The sequence below is a fragment of the Etheostoma spectabile genome, chromosome 9 (genome assembly GCF_008692095.1).
Source record: "Etheostoma spectabile isolate EspeVRDwgs_2016 chromosome 9, UIUC_Espe_1.0, whole genome shotgun sequence".
In the NCBI taxonomy this organism is placed as follows: domain Eukaryota; kingdom Metazoa; phylum Chordata; class Actinopteri; order Perciformes; family Percidae; genus Etheostoma; species Etheostoma spectabile.
Window position 1 is genome coordinate 14548346 of NC_045741.1, and position 22430 is coordinate 14570775.

At 40.6% G+C, this 22430-nt stretch overlaps 2 protein-coding genes across 7 annotated transcripts in view; one reads left to right on the forward strand and one right to left on the reverse strand.

Annotated features, from left to right (window-relative positions):
• Positions 1-3001: 3001 nt before the first annotated feature.
• c9h1orf53 (chromosome 9 C1orf53 homolog) lies at positions 3002-10064 on the reverse strand. Its single transcript, XM_032526107.1, has 3 exons — positions 9485-10064; positions 7002-7103; positions 3002-5175 (listed from the first exon to the last, which is right to left on the reverse strand). Exons 1-3 carry the CDS (start codon positions 9767-9769, stop codon positions 5104-5106), a joined length of 459 nt encoding a protein of 152 aa, XP_032381998.1. The 5' UTR covers positions 9770-10064; the 3' UTR covers positions 3002-5103.
• Positions 10065-13987: 3923 nt separating this feature from the next.
• Positions 13988-22430, forward strand: part of dennd1b (DENN/MADD domain containing 1B) — a 114152-nt gene continuing 105709 nt past the window's right edge. For 3 of the 6 annotated variants that reach the window (XM_032526156.1, XM_032526154.1, XM_032526157.1), the window contains exons 1-2: positions 13990-14298; positions 14906-14970. In XM_032526156.1, coding sequence (XP_032382047.1) covers positions 14965-14970 — 6 coding nt within the window. In that variant the 5' untranslated portion in view covers positions 13990-14298; positions 14906-14964. Of the gene's footprint in view, positions 14299-14905; positions 14971-22430 lie in introns of all 6 variants that reach the window. The other 3 variants (XM_032526153.1, XM_032526158.1, XM_032526152.1) reach the window with 2 other exon arrangements.

Sequence of the window (22430 nt, forward strand, 5' to 3'; positions counted from 1 at the left end):
ACATTTGGCCTCTGCTGATGAAAAATTCACCACTATTTAATAATGTCAAGTTTATAGTAAATATTCATATTGTTTATGCTTTGAAGATGATTTTATTGTGCCAGACTGCTAATGAGACTATATTTTTTCAATTTCAACGTTGAAGAGTTTATTACCTTATTATATAATGTTCCGTTGTATTGGTGTAAATTCCATGTGCATTATTGGATTATTTACCTGGCAGACTAAACAACATGACAAGAAGCCATTAAATAATATCACAATGGATAACAGAACTGGTTAAAGCCTCCATTTGAATTTTATATTTACTGTTAACATGACATAAACAGTTCCTCCAGAAGACAGGATGTCCTAAACCTGCTCACCCGGACCACTGGACAACACATTGAGGTATAGATTGGCTGATTTTAATTGACAACAAGCAAATAGAGGGTTTGTTTAGCAAATGCTTTCAGCTCCAGTGAGAGCAAAGAGTTGATAATTAATTACACCTCTGTACTGCTTGCATAAATGACACCGTGCCATACTGCTAACAGTCATTTTGCTTTGCTCCTTCCGCCTGGGCTGACATCACAATGTATCTCATCAATAATGCAACGGCACTAAGATCCATTTCACTGTGAACCACAACAAGTACCGTGCACACAGCTCTCTCTGAGCATGATACCCAGACAGGCTCTGCAGCATGCTTGGTTCAACAGTGAGACCACAGATACAGCATCAGCCCAGCATCATGCCTGCCTGCCTCCATGACTGCCTGGCTCCTTGGGCATGGCGGTTAGATTACCACACATCCAGGGTTCATCTGGAGTCATCATTTCTGGGTCAACTCAAGTGACACTTTGTCTCGCGGAGGGAGCTCTCAGTCCCTCCCAAAGCACGGCCAGAAAAGGAACGGAGGAGATGAGGAGGAGGAGGAGGAGGTGGGAAGGCTCTCCCAGGATCCACCAGTGCAGGGAACCACAGGCTAAACACTGACAGAATGAAGGAGAGGAGTGGGAAGGGAAGGGGGGGTGGGGGAGGAGGAACAGAGGGAGGAGTGAAGAAGCACTGTAAAGCTGTATCCCAGTCACATGAGCCAGGTGGGTGGGTGTGAAGATGGTGATACATCCTGGAAATATTTACAAACATGCAGTAGACATGGCTTTATAATTATTGGATGAAAAGGAAATATCAAAATACATAAAAGCATGGGTGAAAGACAAAAGCACTGTTTTTATAGTGGATACCTCAAATTAAATGTGATTCAGTAGTAATAATGATACTGAATAAGCCTATGAATATAAGATTTCAGAGTCTCAATCCCTACGTCTCCTGTTTTTCATTTCCATCCTTACTTTCTCTCTCCAGGTCTTTCGCCCTCACTTTTTCCCCCACTCCTCCACTTTCCCTTTTCTGTCTCTTCCAACCAACGCTCCCCCCTCCCTTTACTCCCTCACTACCTCTCACCACCACCCCCACCCCACCGGCTACCTCCCTCCACCCCTCCTTCGATCTCCTCCCTGCTCTGCTCTGCTGGAGCTCAAATCACAAACCCGGTCCCTGGCAGATGGAGGATAGGAGAGAGAAGCTCTTAACTAGCCAGCCTGAGCCTCTGCTCTCTGCACACCAACTGCTGCCTGCCTCCCCTCCCTGCCTCCAGAACAGCGCCAACAGCACACCGCCACCTCGCCAACCCCCCCCCCCCCCCCCCCCCCCCCCCCCCACCCACCTCCTCTGGGGACGGAGTATCCTCCTGGGGAATGGTGTGCGTATTAGTCCATATCTGGACACACTAGAAAGGACATGGAAACATAATAGACGGGTGTTCTTTATGGCTATATAACCTTATGGGGCAAAGCAGCTTTGCGGAGACACAATCGTTTAGGTGATGCTTGTATATGTTGTTATACTGTCAAACACTCTTTCTTCTTCTACAACCATTCACTGAAGACAGAGTCAAAGGAGCGCACAAGTTAGAGGGTAGTGTAAAAGCCACTAAATAAAGCAATAACATCACTTGTCTTGTTAGTGTAGACTAAAAAATCACAGATATATCTGCACTGATGTAAAACCAAGAGGGAGATAAACAGGTCAAAGTGCTCCTTGGGCACTTAGGTGCCTGTTACTGCCCCTGACTCTCCTTTTTATCTGGGCTCATCTGGCGGCCGCGACTTGGCCTGGCAGGGGCCTGACCACCAGTTGCGGTCTGAGGGAGAAACTGCTCCTCTGTGCTATTTGCAGCCCTGTCTGTCCAAAGGAATCTGGTGCGCTGACTGTCACTCAGTGGTCATGTGTTTTTTTATCATTAATTCTACCACAGGGATATGGTTGTCCATATGACCACTGTGGAGGCTGCTGCCCTGAGGCGAGCTGACATTGTCTGTGTAGAACGACCAGGCGTTGATGTAGGGGCTGCTCAAATGTTGCTTGAATATCAAGACACACATGCACGTATCCACGTGCGTGCACACACACAAATGTACAGAGCAGTGCTTGGCCAATTGCTGAGACTGATGTTCCTTTCAGGCATCATACAGCTGACACTCAAGTTTTTTTTTCACTGCCAACCCTGTGTCAGTTCCTGGCTGGTCTGGCCAACAGTGATGGAGACACTGTAACTGACTGTGGTTGGGGCCATTGGCCGCAGGGCTGCTGTGCCTGTTTGAGATGGAAGTGGGGGGGGGTTGAGGGAGGAGGGGCTGCTTGGCCTGTCAACTGGTTATGACTAGAGCCTGTCTGGTCACAGTTCCAACTGGACAGCTCTCTTTTTCTCTGCGGCTAGTGCCATCGTCCTGTAGAAAGGCACACGGTATATAGCTGCCACTCTCCTCAGCACAGCATATGCTCCAGCTGAAGGTCAGAGATGTTCAGTCCAAAATGCCTGAAATAAACACCTCACATGTCGAGGTTGGCTGTTGTAATTTTGGAGCACATCTGTACTGAGGGAGTACCACTTTGTGTGTGTGTGTGCGTGTGTGTGTGCGCGTGTGTGTGTGTGTGTGCTTATATTGAGAAATAAAACTTTTAGAATGTGTTTATTTTCTATCATTGCAATTATAATACAGATAAAATCAACAATATGAATTTATGCATGAAGTCGATTTTGTGAGTAAATATGGCATTAATGTTATGAATTTGATACAATTAATTAAAGACTTAAACAATGATTCTGCAAGACAGCAGGAAAAAGACCACTTTAGTTAAATGCGCTCTCATTGTGGAAGTAGGCTACATGACATACTCAATTATGCATTTGAAAGGTCACAATTCAAGAACATGTAGCCTAAGACAAGGCTTACTGTTTCAAAATCTACAGTATATGATGATTGACCAGTGTGGCAGAAGGCGGGGTCTATTTATATTTAGAGCTAAATTTCTCCATAAATCTGTCGAAGGGATTACTCAGCTGTGCTGTTTGTCTCAGTCACCAACTGCTTGGTTAGAACATGATATTTAATTAAAAAAAAGAAAAAAATTTTCTAACTGTGCCATCACTGGATTGGGAAGACGTGGAGGGATGAGGCAGACATGAAAGTTGGCCTATTTCATGGTCAGGCTGCGGGACCGCCGAGGCCCTGAATGGCAATGCATCTACTTTAATGTGACAGACAAGTCCCTAGGCAAAACTCGCAGAGCCGTAGCATGCAAGCGGGCCCAGGTACTTGATGAGTGTGACACCTTCATCGTCCCGCTGTAGAAATGTTGCTGCCGCACGCTCCGCTGCCTCGGTTTAGAATAACACCAAATAAATTCGCCTCTCATCTTGCCTGACGACGTGTTCCCAAGAACCTGTCCTCCCCAGCACTGTTGGGATCATGAATCTCCTTGTAGCCGCTCACAGGGCTTTGCTCCGATCACTAAGCACTTGCCTTTGGGACCCACCTGCCGAGGGAAATTGCGGCCGCGCCAGTAGGCGGCTGCGACAGAATACCGCGGCAGACACATCCTCTCATCCCGACGCTGTTTGCCCAATCAGGCGGAGACAGGCAAGTGTGTGTGGCAGGTTCTGAGCCAGTGCCTGGAGGCATTGTGCTGTCCAACCACATGCACTCATAAATCAAGTAGCACATCTTTCCTCAACATCTCTTGCACGCACAGGTAGTGCTGCATGAGTGCTTGACCTTACCTTGTACTATTACTGTGGGCTACACAGTGCGGTGTTTAGTACAACCTTTATTCTATATTGGCCTATTAGGAGCCACAGGGTGTTCTGATGGAGTAAGCCTGCCTATGCATGTGTGCGTCTAAGCATGCTCGTGAACATGAGCCGGTCTATTGCAGTGATAGAATAGGAGGACCCAGGAGTTCATTAGGCTGCAGCTCAGGAGAGCAGCCGCGGGGAGCTGTGCTGCAGCCAAGTGTTGCCAGGAGGCTTAGCTGCGAGTCCGGTGAGGGAGGGCTGCTGTTGATGTCCATGGTATGTTTGTTAACAGCCCGATTCCATCAAGTGGTGTAAAAGCAGTGCAGCCAAGTGTGAGGGCTGACCCTTTGCCCCTGCCTTTTTTTTTAACAACGCAGTGTTTCAGTCAAAGGTATACAGTTCAGTCGAGCACTTGTGGAGTGTAAATGATGCTAATATTCATGCAGTCATACATTTGGGAGGAAAAATAACAAGAGATGCAAAGCAAAAGAGCACAAGACTCCATCTGACTATCTACAGTTACTTTCGCCTATATGCCCTTTATCTTGAGGGCGAAGATGTAAAATGCTCTTTCAGTTTTCATCTCCATACTCCCACAACCCTTGTAAATGCATCAGAGGAGCGGAACACCACAAAATATTAAATACTCTTTAAAAGAAACAAAAAATGAAGCTCAAGGCATTTCATTGGCCATTCGAGAAACATATCTGAAAAATATAGCAAAACAAAAAACTTGATAAAAGACTGTTTCACATGAGGTTCTAGAGAACAGATCCTTTCTCCTTTTTCCCTGTCTTGTGAGAATAAAAATAATCATGAGAAGAGTTGGGATTCACAGGAGGTAGATATTGCACAGACACTAAAAATATTTCATCATTTAGTACACTGCTAAAAAAATGACTCTCAGTAGCCCAAATTACGACAAGCAACGTGTTCTGGGTTCCGTTCTGAACAGCCATTTTACCTTCGTCATGTTAGGCCTATACATAAAATACAGAATTAAACTGTTTCTTCATTGCAGGGTCCTTCACGTTGACTTGGCCATATGGACACTAGAGGAGAACACAAAATAATTAAATGGTGTTAGATGACTACAGGTGGAGTGGAACATCATTCACACAAAGAACAAGATGTGGCCATGCCAGCTTAAAAACACAGGAGAACAGGATGAGGCCAAATCAAATTAGGACTGAACCACACAGCAAGAGAGGACAGAACAGGGGAAGACAGAATGGGACGGGATGGGCAAGACAGAAGACTGGATAAGATGGGATGGTATAGGACAGGGAGGGATGGGACAGGAAGTACACTAGACAGACCAGAACAAGTCTTCCCAGAAGTGAAGTGAGCAGAACAGGGCCCTGCTTCCTACAGTGTCTTCCTATATCTACCTCCCATTCAAAAAAACTGTTGTTACTTAAGATTAAAAGATTAAGATACAAACTAAAGATTGATTCCTGTAAATGGACTGTATTTAAGTATATAGCACTTTTCTAGTCTTAACAACTACTCAAAGCGCTTTTACATAGTACAGGAACCATTCACCATTCACACACTGTGGCCGAGGCTGCCGTACAAGGTGCCACCTGCTCATCAGATAAACACTCACACACATTTACACTCCGATGGCGCAGCGTCGGTGGCATTTCGGGGTTCAGTGTCTTGCCCAAGGACACTTCAACATGGGACTGCAGGGCCAGGGACTGAACCACCAACCTTCCAATTGGCAGGCAATCGCTCTACCACTGAACCACACTCATGATAATTAAAAAGCATTTTACAGTCTGAACACCTGTAGGATAAAGTGTGAACTATGGACTGTTTTTTTCAGCGATCTTTAAGACGATTTCTTAACCGGTAAACTTTGAACCAGTAAGTCTCTCTATTAATATATGTGGCGTTTGGTTTAACGTACTGTAAGAGCTTATAAGCAGGCCCAACCTAACATAATACTAAACAAATTCCTTGGAAGTAAAAAAAGAAAAAAGAAAAACTATTTTCAAAGAATAAAATGTTGTCATGCATCAAGTAGGCCATCAGATCAGAAGGGTGTCATCGCCAAGGTAGCAATGATGTACCGATAGTGGTCTACTGGACTTATTTATAGAGCTAATCCTCTAATTTGACTTGACTCTTATTTGTTGGTGTGTACTTTAAGTACACATGTTGGGCTTTTGCCTATACTTCTTTGAACATCATATTTTGGCCAACACCTGGCCAACATAGCAAATTTTTCAGCCTTCATGTATGCACATTTTTCTATTTATGTTGCTCTGTTAGAGAATTTGTTGTAAAATTAACAATTTTGTCAACAGCGTTCAAGTACAGGATGGTTTATTTGACACCAATATGAAAACATGCATGGATACATGATATTGCTCTCATCCACTTTTATATTTTGACACTATAACACTTGATTTGTGCTTTTGGGCAACATCGGCCTTCAACACCAGGCAAATCTCTTCACAGTTACTTTCTCATATATACTTCCAATGAGTGACATGCATCATATAGAATGCTGACTGAATAGTGAAGTACATTATCATACTGAGTGAAATGATTTATATACATGTGTGCTGTTTAGGAAATAATAAATATACAGTGTTACTTAATAAATAAATGAACTGTCCTTTCCAGCACCATGAACAGTCATGTTAAGATGCCATGCACATAAACTTGTTTTAATGTGATGTTTTGGGAATAAGAAATGAAGAACATTTTGGCCAAACTCTCTTAGAAAACACACTTAACATCTAAATTAAAATCATTATTGGTAAACATCAAGAACATAAAAGAACTGATAGAGGAAAGGAAAAGACTAAACTAACAGCCAAGGTCAGATGAGAAACACACAACCTGGTAAAAACAAAGAACTCACATGTCTGCATGCGCTGCCACAGCATTTCCCTCTCTGAAGGTGGGCATACTCTGTGAACACCTTGTACCCACTGGAAGGGTCGACATACATCTGCTTCTTTGCCTGAACATAATTAAGATATTATTATTTAATTAGTATGACACACAAACACGTAGGCTGATGCGTGACCCCTGAATACATAACCATATACGGAACATATACTGTATATGCGCAAACACAAAGGCACATGAAAGCGTGATACTGAATATGAACATATACATAGAAACAGATTGCTTTGAGTCAAAGATACGAGGGAATGGACGACCTCTATGCAAACAAACAGATGTAAAACTAACTCTTATGATGTTACTAATTAATTAGTGCTGTTCTCTTTGTGTGCAATTCAGTATGTGATAATCTGCAATGATTAACCAACTGGTTGCACTGTAGCTTTTTTAAGTTTTTATAGTCATTGTATACTTGCAGCATGCTTAAAAAAAACATATTTTTGACACAATCATTCTTTAATTTTAGCCGATAACTCGACTTGTACAGACACACAAACACCTTCTGTATGTGAAAAACACTGAACTACACTCTGTGATCCCTAAGGAAGTTAGAAAATGTCATCTCTCAGTCTGTTTCAAACTGAGAGCCCACTAGTTGGTGTGCTTTGACAGGCCACAAAGGGAAAAAGGCCCCAGGCTTTTCGGTGACACGACCTGTCATTTCGCATGGCATTGCAGGGGCACATAGTGAAGCTGGCATAGCTGGGCCCCCTCTGTGTTGTGCTTTTCCCACCTAGGCCCTACCACTCTCCTCAGGTCGCGGCCAACTTGCTTCAACTTCCTCCACACTCAGAAGCACAATATTTACAACAGATAAGCCTCAAGGCATGGAGATGACACCTATTCACCACTGTCATCGCCACAGAACTCCCTCTCTTCATCTCTTTGATGGAAGGGCAAGTAAGATTTGGTGAATATAATGGATCTGACAATAACAATGGTCATGATCATGTAAATGACAGGTACTGTGTACAAAGCATTTGGGTAGGTATGCTTCTAAATAAAATTGTAACAAAACTGTTTACAAGAAAAAGTAGAATATTCCTCAAACAGCTTAAGGAAACCATTTGAGTTTTTGCACCACAGATGTCTAATCTGCCCACAATCTCTTTGTTCAATAATTCAGTAAATAAATTATATAGTTCGGGAAGTAAGAATGTAAAGACTGAAACCTTGTATCCCAAAAAAATCTTCCACCATTATGCTCACTATAAGTAATTGAAATTACAGTAAAATTTCGCTTTGCCAAGGACCCAATGGGAACTCTGTCATTGGGATAGGTGGGCTGTGGAGATCTGAAGGTTTTATTTGATTACCTCAAGGTAGTCTTGTCTACCATGATCCTCATAAATCATGCATCAACATTGTTAAATATGGTAAAGGAAATACTGAATAGTAGCTCCAAAAATTATCGCAACTGACCCCTTATATATTGAATTTGTTTTGGTGAACAGATTCAGCGTGTGTAGTTAAAAGACCTGTATTATGTTTTTCATTTTTGCACTAAAGTAATGACAGAATGCATTAGCTTATTTTGTTCATATGGTTCAACTTTGCTCAGTTATATACAAAACGAAGTACATTTACTGATTACTGAAGTAGAGTACATTGTTGCGATACCAGTTTTTAATCTTACTTTATACAGTACCTCTTGTCAACTTTCTTTCAGAGGGAAATATTATTTTGACTCAGATAGAACTGCTTGACAGGGGTAGTTAGTTTGTAGATTCAGATTTTACATTTAAAGATAGAACATCGTGTAAAACCGATACCTGTTGGGTGGTATAGGTCATACCACCCAACAGTAAGTAGGTACTATCAGCTCAACCTTACAAAATATAAAATCTCATCATGCTACAACAATTACAAACAAAACAACAATGTTTTAATCATTGAGCATTGCAATTGGTAAATTTGTATGTATGTGTGTTTCTTGTTGTGATATTGTTGGGGATCAGTTTGTCTATATGTATTTATGTCTGTGTCTGGTCTGAACCCCTTTTGTAATGTGTTTTTTTGTTTTTAATCATCTGGACCTTGAGTCTGTAAAATAAAGAAATAAAAAAAATAAAAATGCTTCTTACATGTTAAACAATGAGCATTACCAATCCAGCATTATAAAATTCATACCGTATAATTAGCTCTCTAAAAGAGACCATTCTACATAGAAGTTCTACTTTTTAAACTTAAATACAGTACTTTTACCTAACTAATATTTTGAATGGCATACCTGTACTCTGAGTATCTTTATACTGTGACATTATCTTATTATTATTATCATTATATATTACCTTCTCCACCACTGCAGTTGTGCAACTCAGTACAAAACCATAACCAGCAAAAAACATGCGGGGCCGCCTGGTGCCAATTGATCATGGGAATTGTAGTTATTACATCGAACATGACATCGTTGGAGATGAGAGTGATTCATCTTACCTCACACGCTTCTCTATGGGCTCTATGGATGGACGTCTCTTCCTCTGTGAACTTCCTTCCAGCGTGGTCGTGTTCGCCCCCCATGCTGCCTGTCCCCACCCCATTACAGTCTGCAGCTTGTCTCCTGTCCGCACCGATCTGCAACCGGCTTCTGCCTCTCGGTCGCTTCGAGCTTTCTTCTGAGAGTTTCGGTATTGACATTGTTACAACTCGTTTATTAAACTGTATATGGAGCAGAATCAATCTGTTGACAAGTGCTTTATACGGGTACTTATGGTGGAACATGCTCCTGTAGGTTTAGAGACGAGGTAAAAGTTGAACTACTTTGAACTACTCGCCTTGCAGTTGTGTGCACAACGATACCCGGGGAAACAGACCATCTCTTAGTTCAATACCGTAACGATTGGTTGTATCGCCTGCATTAGAGATTGTCTAAGTTGCATGTTGACTTTTTGCCTCCTCCAACTCAGTTTTGACTGCAAAGAAATGTATACTTCCTGCTTTGCCTCGTCACAGACACGTGACCATCTGGTAACACACCGAGCCACTGGTTCTCACAGCGCCTCTGCTGTTTCACTGCAGTGACCAAGCATGAGAAGGAGGCTACACTTTACTGAAAGGATAGATAGCAAAAAACCATAACACATAAAATTGAAAAAAAAAAAAAGAATACTCAACGATTCCCACTAGACTACAGCAGTGGTGACAGAGGTAAAGTAGCAATACCACACTGTTACAAGTCTTGCATTCCAAATGTTAAAGTAAAAGTAGGAAAGCAGTAGAACCAAAATATATTTTTTGTATCAACAGCAAAAGTATGACTCAAAACGGCCCATTTCAGAACAATGTATTAAGCAACTAGTAACTAAAATCGTCAAATGAACATAGTGGAATAAAAAGTACAATATCTGCCTCTGAATTCTAGTGGAGGAGAAATATGAAGTAGCAGAAAATGAAAATACTGGAATGTAATGTACAAGTACCTCAAAACATATGAGTAAATGTACTTTCCACCAATGAACTAGTTATCCAGCCATGCAACGTGGTTTCATTTGTTCTGTGGCCCATGTGTAGTAATGACCTGACATTTAGCTTTTCACTGATATTGTTTGTTATGTGGATTGTCTTTATCGTTTTACTTGGTGTTTCCCGACACCAAGTGTTATTATTTTGAACTATAATTTAACCCTTTATGCACTACTGACCATGATTTACAAGATACATGCAATTTTACCATTGATATAATTGTGTAATTGTAAATGTGGCTAAATAAAGCAAATCAGGTAAACCTACAACATACCTATATACTCCCAGCTTTGCTCTCATTGGCTGCAATGACGCAGTGCAGCCAATGCAGTGCAAACAAAGACACTGTCCCATAATAGTAAAGTAATACAGGGACTTGGAAAAAACACTGCAAGGTTGATTAGTGGACATTAATGAGTCATTTCAAGGTTATCCACCGCTGCAAGCCACCTCTTATGATGTGTCTACAACAGAATTCTGGGTAATGCAACGTGACAAGTGTCTTTCGACAGACACTGTGGGGTCAATTTACCCTCAGACCAATTACACATCATTGGTAAATATACTGTGTCTTACAAATGAAATACCGCAAAAACAACATGAAAATGTGATATGTTTTCACAGATGTAAGCTACAATGTGATATACCCAGGGAATAAATGCAATGTTACTATTTTTTAAAGATATTTTTAGGACATTTTTATTTGGAACAGCTGAAGAGAGACAGGAAATGGAGGAGAGAGAGGGAATGACATGCAACAAAAAGCACCGGGTTGGATTTGAACCCTGGCCGCTGGCGTAAGCTGCACCAGGTGAACTAGAGGCTGCCCCGTGAATGCAATGTTATGCAATAACTCTACCACATTCTGCTCTTCTACATTTAGGCTAGACTGCATTTTTAAAAATTAAAAAAACACAGGGAGCATCTCTATATCAGACTCAGACACAGACTCTGACACATTGAGACCACACGTGCACACATATATGCACGTACACACGCACACCTACCTCATCTTTCTGTGCAGTCATCATAACAACAGGCAAAAGTTTGCACTTTGCATTTCTGTATTTAATGTACTTATTGTTATTTATTAATATGTGGACTTTTTATCTGCTGTCTTTCTTTTTTTGGGGGGGGGGCTTTTCCACCTTTAATTGATAGGTTAAAGTCCTTGAACCAAACCTTGAACATTATATATTTTCTTATGAGTGACATTTTAATTTAACAAGATAAATCATTTGCACCTCATCTGAACCCATTCTGAAATATATTGTCAAGGCCTAAAAACAACAATGAGACACTGTATTGTTCTTTTTTCAATGTTAGGGTATTTTAATATAATCTGGGACTGCTTACTGTTAACTGTGCTCTAAAATGTGAAACCCAAGACTTTTAAGAGCTTTACGTATCTGTGTATATGTGTCATTTTTTTTAATGTTAAAGCAGCAGCCCCGCCATTATCATTTCATACGGATGCCTGAAACAGCATGCCCCAGTCTACTCTCACTTAATTACCTTCCAGTCAGCCTGAAGAAATCTGGCTCTGATCCACGCAGACTCTCTGGAGAGGAGAGAGAAGTACATCTAAGCCATTGGTTTCAATTTACCATGGGACAAATATTGCATAAACATGCAAACAATAAAATGAAAGTCCACCCTAAAAACAAAATGTACATGACACTGCAAATCAGTAATTTATATTAAAAAAAATAGCTCTAAAATGAAAAATATTTCCCTTAAAAAAGGGAAATTATATAGCATCATGATACTAATTGATTATGTCATCACTTTAGGGAGCTGGTCTACTGACAATGAATGTGTTACTGACCCTGTGAGCTCATGTAAGCTCTGGTTAAGATTGATTATACCAAAATGAGTTTTAATTTAATAAAGCTCACAGCTTAGATCAAGACATGCACCAATGGAACAAGGAGTTCTTTCATTTAAATTCACAAACGAAATCCTGGAGGTGTACACAATTATAGAAATTATTTTATTTTAGGGTGGATTTCCCCTTTAAGAGGTAAGTGACTCAGCTGACTCATGAGCAATGTGTTAAATGTGCAGTCCTGAAGCAGATTTTAATAGTTACACACAGTATAAGCTAATTCAATACATGGTTTGTGTGTACGACACCTGCAGTTTCTCATAATCTAAAAGCTTATGTAATTGAGTTATGTTTTGCAACTTCAGCATTTATTTCATGCGTGCATGGACTACTGTTGTCTAACATGGTTACTGTAAGTAGCATTTTCACGAATACAACACTATAATTATGTAGGATAAAGTCAAGTAATCATGCCAGTCTTCACCAGTCTACTGTCCACCACAGTCTGATCTGTTGGTTGGTGAGCAGCTCCACTGAAGCCGTTGGGGGGTTAAGAGCCTAGATCAAATGCACTTTAGTGCTGGTAATCTGGAAGGGGAAAACGGTATTCTTCCACTTTCCCCACACAGATCAAGCCAATAGCTTCTCAAACCTGCGGGCGTGCTTTATACACAACTTAAGAACTATGAGGGGAAAACACTGTTTCCACGAGCTCTATTCTTGTTGTCATGCAAGTGACCCACATCACCTCTAAAAGAGGGTGATGATGCAGGTCTAACTTTTCATGTGGTACTTTAATGTAGCAGATTCCCTAACATTTTTGTATTTAATCAAGCTTTCTCAAAACCAGATACCTCACAGTAAACCAGACAGAGTCGTTGCTTGTTTTGCCCCACTGGTACTGGTAAAGAGATTTCATCAATATTGATTGGCTGAATTTCATATAAATGTTTACACTCATTGTACTCATTCCAGTGGAAATTAATTTTTTTTTACACTAACAATGGATCATCACATTATTATGTTTCACGTGAAAGGTGAAAATTAGGCTACCAACCAACTCTGCAGTTCCAAAGTTTAAGGATTATTTTTCATTCAGCTCAGTGTCAGTTGAGCTGATGGTTTTAATGGCATAAAACATCATTTTGGCCTAAAACTGTTATAATCTGTCTATCAGTAAACAGCAAACAGACAAAGCAACTAGCTGGTGAACATTATGGAGCATTTAGCCAGATATTTCCCTTATGAGTTGGTGGAGACACAGGACTAAAAAGAGAGTTAATATTGAGCTCCCATTTGTCAGGTAGTGTTCACCGTAACAACTATAACAAGATCATATGCGGTGTTATGTTTTCAGGTTGTTTATCAGCCCTCAAGTGGCCAACAAATCTATTAGGCTAGTAGCCTACTCAACTACCTTTATTTTGGAAGCCCTCTCAAGGACCCTGATGGTCCCCAGGATCCCACTTTGGGAGCCACTGCTGAAGGCTACGGCTGCCACAATTACTGAGCTAATAATGCAGTCTCATAGGGAACCCCGTTTTTATCAGAAACATGAATCACAGGGCTCAGGTCTGCTGTGTTACTCATTTTAAGTGGAAGAGAGATGCTTGCAGGCAGAAGCAAGGTGCTCAGCTGACGCGCTGACGTCACCAAATCTTTGACAGCACTTCCTGGAGTGGTGTTTGTTGTGGGAAATAAACGCCGTGGTGCTGAACTGGGGATTCAGGCTACATTAAACGGCAGAAGGACGTCACAAACTACTACACTATCCGACCTCCAAGCATGCGGTCGCAGCAGCTTTCGAGCGGTATTAGATAAGGCAGAAGAAGGGACGGTTTCTAGACTGAGGAAGGACGAGGTGGACATATTCTCGGACAGCCGAGCAGAGCCAGAGCGGAGCCGCCGACAGCACGGAGTTGTCGCGATGTGGTAGCTAAACCATGGACTGCAGAATAAAGTAAGACCCGGAGTTTAGTGTGTCCCTCCTCCTCTATGTCGCGTCTTGATATTGAGCTGCCGAGCTAACGGCTAACGTGTGGCACTGAAGCTGGAGCTGAATGTGATACTAAGGAATGTTTGGCCGTATTTTGAGCCATCTCCAGCAGTAGATTTAACCGCCAGGCCAGCTGGCTCGACAGCATGTGGGTCAGTCTGTTGCTCTGTCTGCTAGCTGACCACCAATTAGCAGCTCCGCTAGCCAAGCAGACAGCGTTAGATAGGTTTATGTGGACACGATGCAGACAGAGCGACCCGTGTCCTGTGACCCAAGTTTGTCCCGATATGTTGTCCGAGATAAGAACACATATCATTCTCACATAATGCACCACCAGCTAATATCCTTATTGACATTGTCGGCTATTGACCCCTATTGACAGTGTGACTGACGTAAAGTAGGGCAGGTCTACTATATTGATATTATACTCATGCACATGTAATGGAATTCAACACAGTTGCTATGTGTGTGTGTTCATGCTGAATACACACTTGTTGCCAATGATTGTGTGTAATAGCCTAATAGCGGCCCCTTGTTTCCCCTGAGTAAACAGTGTTTTGTTCTGTTACAGGGAGAATCCAGAGAGAACTTTTGATCTGGTTTTACAGGTGGCATGTCCAACATCTGAAAATGAAGGTAGGTGATGTTATAATTTCCATTAATAATGTGTCTGTCAGTTTCTTGGTGTAGACAAGTAAATGGAAAATGTTTCTGAATATTTAAATAACACACAATTCATAGAGGTCGAGTTGAAACAATTAGTCGACTCATTGATTATTTTATTATTTTATAAGCCAAACATCAATCAATCAATGAACATTTATTTGTAGAGCACTTTATAGCAACCATCAGGTATCCAAAGGGCTTTATATCAAGGACTAAATATGCCTAAAATAACCTGATTCCACCATTGAGTCAATGTAAATTAAATATCTTTAGGTTTTGGATTGTTGTTAAAGGCAAAACAAGATATGTGAAGACATTCCCTTGGGCTCTATGTCGTGTAGTGTGATGGGCAATTTTACATTTTCTATAGCCCAAAAGCTTAATTTATTAATAGAGAAAGTAATTGGCAGATGAAAGTTTACGGTCATTTATTAACAGTCATTTATCAAACAACATTGCCCAATTCCAGCTTCTCAGAAGTGTGAATTTCCTCGCTTTTATCTCTCTGTTAATTGAATATCTCTGGCCATGAGAACTTGTTCTTGGAAATTTTGATGGGCATTTTTCTCAACTTTCTTACCAAACAATTCAATTATTTATAATACATTAAAAAAAAGTATTCAACAATGAAAATAGTTGTTAGTTGTGGCCTGAACATCTATGTTAATAAATATGATTTTGTGTGTTTGCCAGTTGTAGCTTTTTGTAAGCCATGTGTTTTGTTAAAATGACTGTAACTACGGTAATTGTAAGGCTGTACAGCCAAGATGTCAGGTAACGTTGGCAGCAGTGTTTTTGCTTAAAAGTCAGACAGCGAGCATTACAGAACTACACAGCATGACTGAGTCCAGTCTTGCACAATGAGAGCTATCATTATGTCTGTGGTGTTATATTGTGTGCTCCAGAGTCTACTCTGTCAAGATCCTAAGGACTAGAGCAGGTCAACACTGAGTTTAACTGTAAAATTGTCTGATGTTAGCTGCTTTTAGATCTTTATTAGTATTTTATTCTTCATTTATTTGACTGAGTTTCCAGTCTGCACTATTCTTTCGTTAAACCCTGACCATAAGTTAACCAGTGCAGGCATTTCTCTTGTAACCGTGACTCCACAAAGACCGTGCTTGGCTCAGCAAGCTGCATTAACTGTTCTGCTGTTTGCAGTGGTCAAACATTCCAGCAGTGGTGGCCAGGACAAAACGTGTTCAGACTAGTCTGGGAAATGACTGTGGTTAATGAAGAACAACACTATATTTTACCTTTATGAATATAGGAAATAAAGTAACCTATATTTCACATCAATATCCAGTGTCACCCATAAGTAAAATATCATGTAAAAACATTTTTGCTGCACATTACACCAGCTGTCTTATTCTGCCCGCTCAGTTTTGACGTTAAAGAGGTGTTATGTGGACGGTTCGGTTGTGCAGCTGCTGAGCTGACCAGAGTTGACTGAAAGTTGTCCTTGGATGTAGATCTGATATTGGATTTTCAACCAAACTCATAAACCACCGGCCTGCACTGTAATAACTGACTTCCCCCAGGTATGATCCAGGGTCAGACTCATATCCGGGCTCCTGGTCCCTGCAGCACAGCTACAGAGCAACGTTAGAACACCACTCAGGTCAAACTGAACGTATGCATTCTGTCATTTGACTGAAGTGCTCTCTGCTTCTCTTTGCTAATGCCTGATTGGATATAAGAATGTCCCTGTGGAGGATGTAGTTATGAAGTAGATTCATATTGTCTGCCAGCAGAGGCTTCTGGTAATGGTGGATTTTTAAAAGAGTAGTTTCAGACAAACCATTTGAGGAATGAATCACTTCTCTCTGAATCTGATCAATTTCCCTTTCTTTAACTTGACTTTATCTGCTATCTGTATGAAATGAAAGACTTCTTGAATGCTAAAACTGTGCTATCATTGTACTAGGCCTGAATTGAGCGATTGTATGTGAATATTATATGTGTACGCATGCATTAAGCCGTCAAATTTGACTTGTCATGCGTTTGTCTCAATTCTGTGTTTCTTACTTTTATCATGAGCTGAAAGCGTTAATGCTATGAGTCATAACAGAACAGCTTTAGCCCGCTATGAAACCTCCACAGTCAGTCACTCACCACAAAACTAGAGCAGTTTCTCCTACAACCAAAAATTAGGTACTTTGCCAAAAAGCACCACTTCACATTAACACATTATCTTCCCACTAACTCACAGAGGCAAACAAACAATAGTGCAACCATGATAGACTATAATTAAATTGTCATAGCAACATGGCGAAGAACATTTGAGCATTTGGAGAAGTGGTGGAAGGTTTCGGCTTGCTCATATTTCTCATATCTCCTCCACACAGTTAAGGGAATACAAGTTTAATTTTAGATTGATTTTGGCTGCATTTTTTGTCATATACTCCTTCTATCAGCGATGGAATTTCTAATAACATGCTTGATTCAAAAGCGCTTTTGCACACCTCCTTTCTGGGGCAAGTGTGTTAGAAAAGGCAAAGGTTACCAGCAATATTTGTTAAAGAAGTCCTGCACAGTGTGTCTGAAAGGGTGTCCTGTTTGAGTGACGGGGAAGCTTGGTGTGCGCAGGTTTGTGCTGATGCCGCAGCAGTTTCACCACTCTTACCACATCCTGGTCCTGCAGGTCTGAAACTAGATCTATGTGCAACGGCATGACACAATACCATTGTAGTGTGGAGCGTAGTCCCCTTTTGTTAATAGACATAGCTCAACCCATCATAGATGGTCAGTACATCTATCCCTCAACTTCCTGTGTTAAGTGAATTTCACACCTTCTGTATTTTGGCATTTGAGCTGTGCAAATTTCACACCGTATGTATTTTGGCATTTGAGCTGTGCAAAGCGTAATTCACAACTTAATATTTCTCTATTTGATTTGCTCTCTTAAACCCACACCTGAGTACTGGATTTTTAATACCAAAAGGTAATATTCAAGCAATAAGTAATTAAAGATTCTCTAAGCAGTGTTGGGTGACGTTACTTCTTGTTGACGTTAAAAGTATTTTCAACAACGAGACTAGCTTGTAGGGGTGAGGGGGGAAAAAATCGATACAGCATAGTATCGCGATATTTTCAGTGGCAATAGTGTATCGATACACAGGCGCCAAGTATTGATCTTTTAATATATACGTGTTGGTCTGCTTGACAATCTCATTTTGCAGCAATAAAATTGAATTGATATGAACAAACAGAGAAATTTATCTTTTTAGATAAAACAAATGTTGACAAAGTTTCCTTTTGGGGACATCAAAAAAATAAATAAATTTGAAGTTGGAAAAAAGGTTATAAATTGCAATAATTTCATGGTCGATATTGTGAAGATATCGTTTTGGGAGGCGTCTGGTGATTCCCACCCCTACTAGCTTGCCTCTCCCTCCTCCTCATCCCGTCGACTCAACCAGACATGTTACTTCACCATTGTAGAGTCTATGGGCCGAGTGGGAACTTGCGGGCTGGGCCAGAGGGAGAAACCCTACTGCACAAATTCAGTGAGTCGCATTTCACTTTTTTGGCATATGCGCCACTGAGCAACTCTCATAGGAACAGTGTTGGGCAAGTTACTTTTAAATATTATAATTAGTTACAGTTACTAGTTACTTCTTCCAAATAGTAACTAAATTAGGTACTCAGTTACAAATTATAAAAGTAACTAGTTACTTTGGGATTTGGGTTGCTGTGGGACAAAGTGAGACTAGCCTCCAATCAGGTGCCATGCATGTAGATATTATGTCTAGTGGATTGATACAAATAACAACATAGATTTTTGGAACGTTTGATATTTATTGCCCCTCAACAGGCCACAACTGGGTAACATTAAATAATGCTTGTTAAGCACTACAGCAAAAATAAATAACAAATATATACACTCTTTGTAGTGCAAATAATGTAAGTGGCCTGATGTCTATACTAACAAAATCACTTCTACTAAAAAAAATTCTAAACTGAAATACTCACCCTATACAGGTTTGAGGTAAGTACACTGCAGTTAGCATAAGATTCCTGAAGTTCTGTGATGTTGGACATCGTCCCAATTATTACTCCCATTGGGTAGGTTTAATTTTTTACCGTCTTTTGGCAAACACTTGTGGTAACAACATAACATCAGTGGTGCAGGTATAAACAGAACACTCCTTACAGATTTAATTATAATACAGCAATACAGAGATGCGATGAAAGCATCAACATTCCACAACAGAAGTGTTGATTGGAGGGGGGGGGGGACAAGAAAATAATACTCACAGCTACAACGGTGGCAGTGTTCATATTTGGACTTGGCCCCACTCTTCTAAACATGGATGTGTGGATAGATGACAGACACTGGCCCTTTTTCCTTGAAGGTCCATGGAGACCTGGCCTTCCTGTTCAGCCCGAGCTCAGTTCCGCTTAGCTCTGTTGGCTCAGTGCTCTGTGGATGCTCAGGCTGTGAGCAAGCGTTGCCTGAGAGCGTGACTGGCATGCTAGCTACTAGCGGCCCTGGCTACATAAAGCCATATTGATGTGCTTCCAAGATGCTGCCAAAGCTAGCAGATGACGCTAATGCTGCCAAGGCAGTAGGTGGGGACAGATGCTACCTGTCCTCACCCAATCCTTCCAGCCAGATTGTTCCAAGTAACAAAGCAATAAACTTAATAGATCAGCATATCAATTTTACTGCAACATTCATGCTACAATTAGGGGAACGATTTACGGTTCTACAAAAAAAACTCAATTAGTGCAGTTTGATTAGCACTGATGCCTCATGACTATGGTCTTGGGTTTAAAACCTGGCCTTGGTTCGTCTGTGTGGTTTGCTTTGCATCTTTTTGTGTACACTTAAGTAATCTAAGTAATCTTTTTGTTGTTGTTGTTTATTTATACCGTGAGTCTTATAATAAAGGCTATCTAATCATTTTCTGCATTCTTCCCTCAGTTTAGACATGCAGGTCAAATAAATTGGGAGCTCTAAATTGTCTTATTGTGAATGTTTTTTCATGCCTTACGATAGACTGACATTCTTCACAGTCTGTACAACATATGACACCCTGTAGCCTTAGAAGGTGGGTGAAAACACTGTTAACTTGTTTCCATTTCAAGTTTGCTCCTGTCAGTTTTTTAACATAGAGGTTATGTCTTTTTTTTTAATGTCTGAGGTAAGTGACAGGTTTGTGTCTGCTTCGGTATCCCAAGATAGCTTTTCACTAGCATTAAAATACACAGCACAAGGTTTAAATGTTAAAATATAAGTGTTCTTGCATAGGTATGAGAACCACAAAGCAGTAGGATAGAGTAGACACATTATGCTCTTTGATTTATATGGGGTTATAGCTTCACTTTGTCCAACTATGAAAAGTTACTTTTGTTTTGTATCTTAAGAAAAAATTATGTTGGGACCCGTAGGTCCCACAATTTCACCTGTAGCTTCCTAAAGCAGCACTATGTTACTTTTTTCCCCTATGGCTTTCCCCCCATCCCATTTTCACCCTTAATATTTGTAGAGCAAAACTCCTGTGTAGTAGAACTTTTAGAAAAGGTTGAACGTTGACATTCTGCAAAATGTCAGAATTGCTCCTTGACCCTTATCTTTGTCGGTTCTGCGGTCTGATTGGATTCCAGCAGAGTGTTGAGTTCACGGTTAGACAGGAGGCCATTGGAGTACTAACAGATGTCGTGGCAGCAAGGAGGGTGTTGATTGGTCATTAGAGAGGCCACACTCCTACACTCACACTCCTGAGAGGATCCCGGGGTCTCACACTTTGTTTATGTCACAATGCTTCTGCATTTCCCTTTTGTCTCACCCCTTCATATGACTTTGCTAAATTGGCTCTTTCACACAGAATCAGATATCATCCCAAGTCTTTGTTGTCTTTTATCGGTTTCCTCTGAAGCCAATTGAGGAAGTCTCTTAACTTCCCTGCTGTGATATGGTAATGACAGCACTGTGAGTGAACTTTGAGAAATCCCCTCCCACTCTTGTCCTCTGAGTGTCTATAGGATCATATCTGACCCACAGTCCAATTTTTAGCAGCCTAAACTCTTATTTTTGTCTGCATTCAGGGAGGCCGTTTATGGATATTGGAGTGTTGTTTGTCTGCTGATGCCTTTTTTTCTTTTGTGAACACTCTTAATGACATGACTAACAGAGACTTTAGACATTTGATGGGCACTTGTGTCTAAATTGCCCACTATTGTTGTGCAATACATGACCATAAGTAAAACTGCATTACCTGACTGAAGACCAGAACCACATTAAACAGTTGTTTTAATTGCATCAAACCGGCTCAGGCTAGATATTAAAATTACTGTAAATGAATGGGATTTTAACTTGGAAAAGTGACATGAACATGTGTGGGTGCTATTACATTACTGAAAGAAAAGGAAAGTGTGTCATTGAGAGCCTAAAACCTGGATCTGCATAATTGACAATACATTTGAAATTTGGTTGACTTTTTTTTAATAGCTGCAAGTTCACAATCAAGACTAGGCTGTTGTTTGATTTAATTACCAATGTGAATTCAGTTACTGAGATGGATTCTCCCTTAAATGCAATGTTTTTATCTCAGATTATCCTGTGTACTACAGGGTAAATTGTGACATAAGACTTGTATTTGTTTTTCTATTTTGGCTATCCAGATGACATCGTTGGCCAGCTAGTGTTACTGCTTCTCTCAGTGCTCTACAGCCTTGTTCTTTTGTTAGTGTCTGGGGTCATTTGTAGCTCCCTGCTCAAAGTCACTCATCCATTCAGTAACTGTGTGGTGGCCTGCTGCTTACTAGGTTTAGTTCCAGCTCTTTTCTTATTTAAAAGAGAAAGAACCAAGGGCTGTCCTCACATTTCATCTGGCTTGTTTTGTCTCAGATTATATGGTAAAGCTCAGGCAACATATATATAAGTCAGCCTTGTTTGAGTTAGCTTTTGGCCAGTGCAGACACACACCATGTGAGTTGTTACCCAGGTAAGGGCACCAGTGCAATTTGTTTTGCAATCTCTGCATTTTAGGTTTATATATCGTTGGCAATAATGATAGCCTACAAATATTACAACACATTTTTATAAATTTAAATGTAGGAAAATTCAAGATTGCCTGCAAAAAGTAATCCTATAAATGTTCACTTGTAAATCTGATATAGTTGGTCTGGCAGCAGGGTATGATGGAGAGGGCTCTGCTTGTGTGGACACATACAGTGGTGCTCAAAAGTTTACATGCCCATGTTTAAGTTGACTAAAAAGAGGAATAAAAAAATCATTTTTTTTAATAGATCTTAATGCCTTAATTAAAAAAAAGAGGAAAAATCCAATTTTCTTTGTGAATGAATAATGTACTGTAAATAAATAAATGCTCTTCCTTAAAAGGCAGGGGGCATAAGTATACATACCCCTATGTGAAATTCCCATAGAGGCAGGCAGATTTGAATTATTAAAGGCCAGTTAT

Bases quoted from the DNA above. Each gene is read 5' to 3' on its own strand.
- c9h1orf53 (XM_032526107.1), bottom strand. From the start codon at position 9,769: ATGTTCCACCATAAGTACCCGTATAAAGCACTTGTCAACAGATTGATT. The intron at 7,104-9,484 runs GTAAGATGAATC...AATTATGTTCAG, and splicing joins CCCATAGAGAAGCGTGTGAG to GCAAAGAAGCAGATGTATGT. The intron at 5,176-7,001 runs GTGAGTTCTTTG...GTTCTCCTCTAG, and splicing joins GTGGCAGCGCATGCAGACAT to TGTCCATATGGCCAAGTCAA.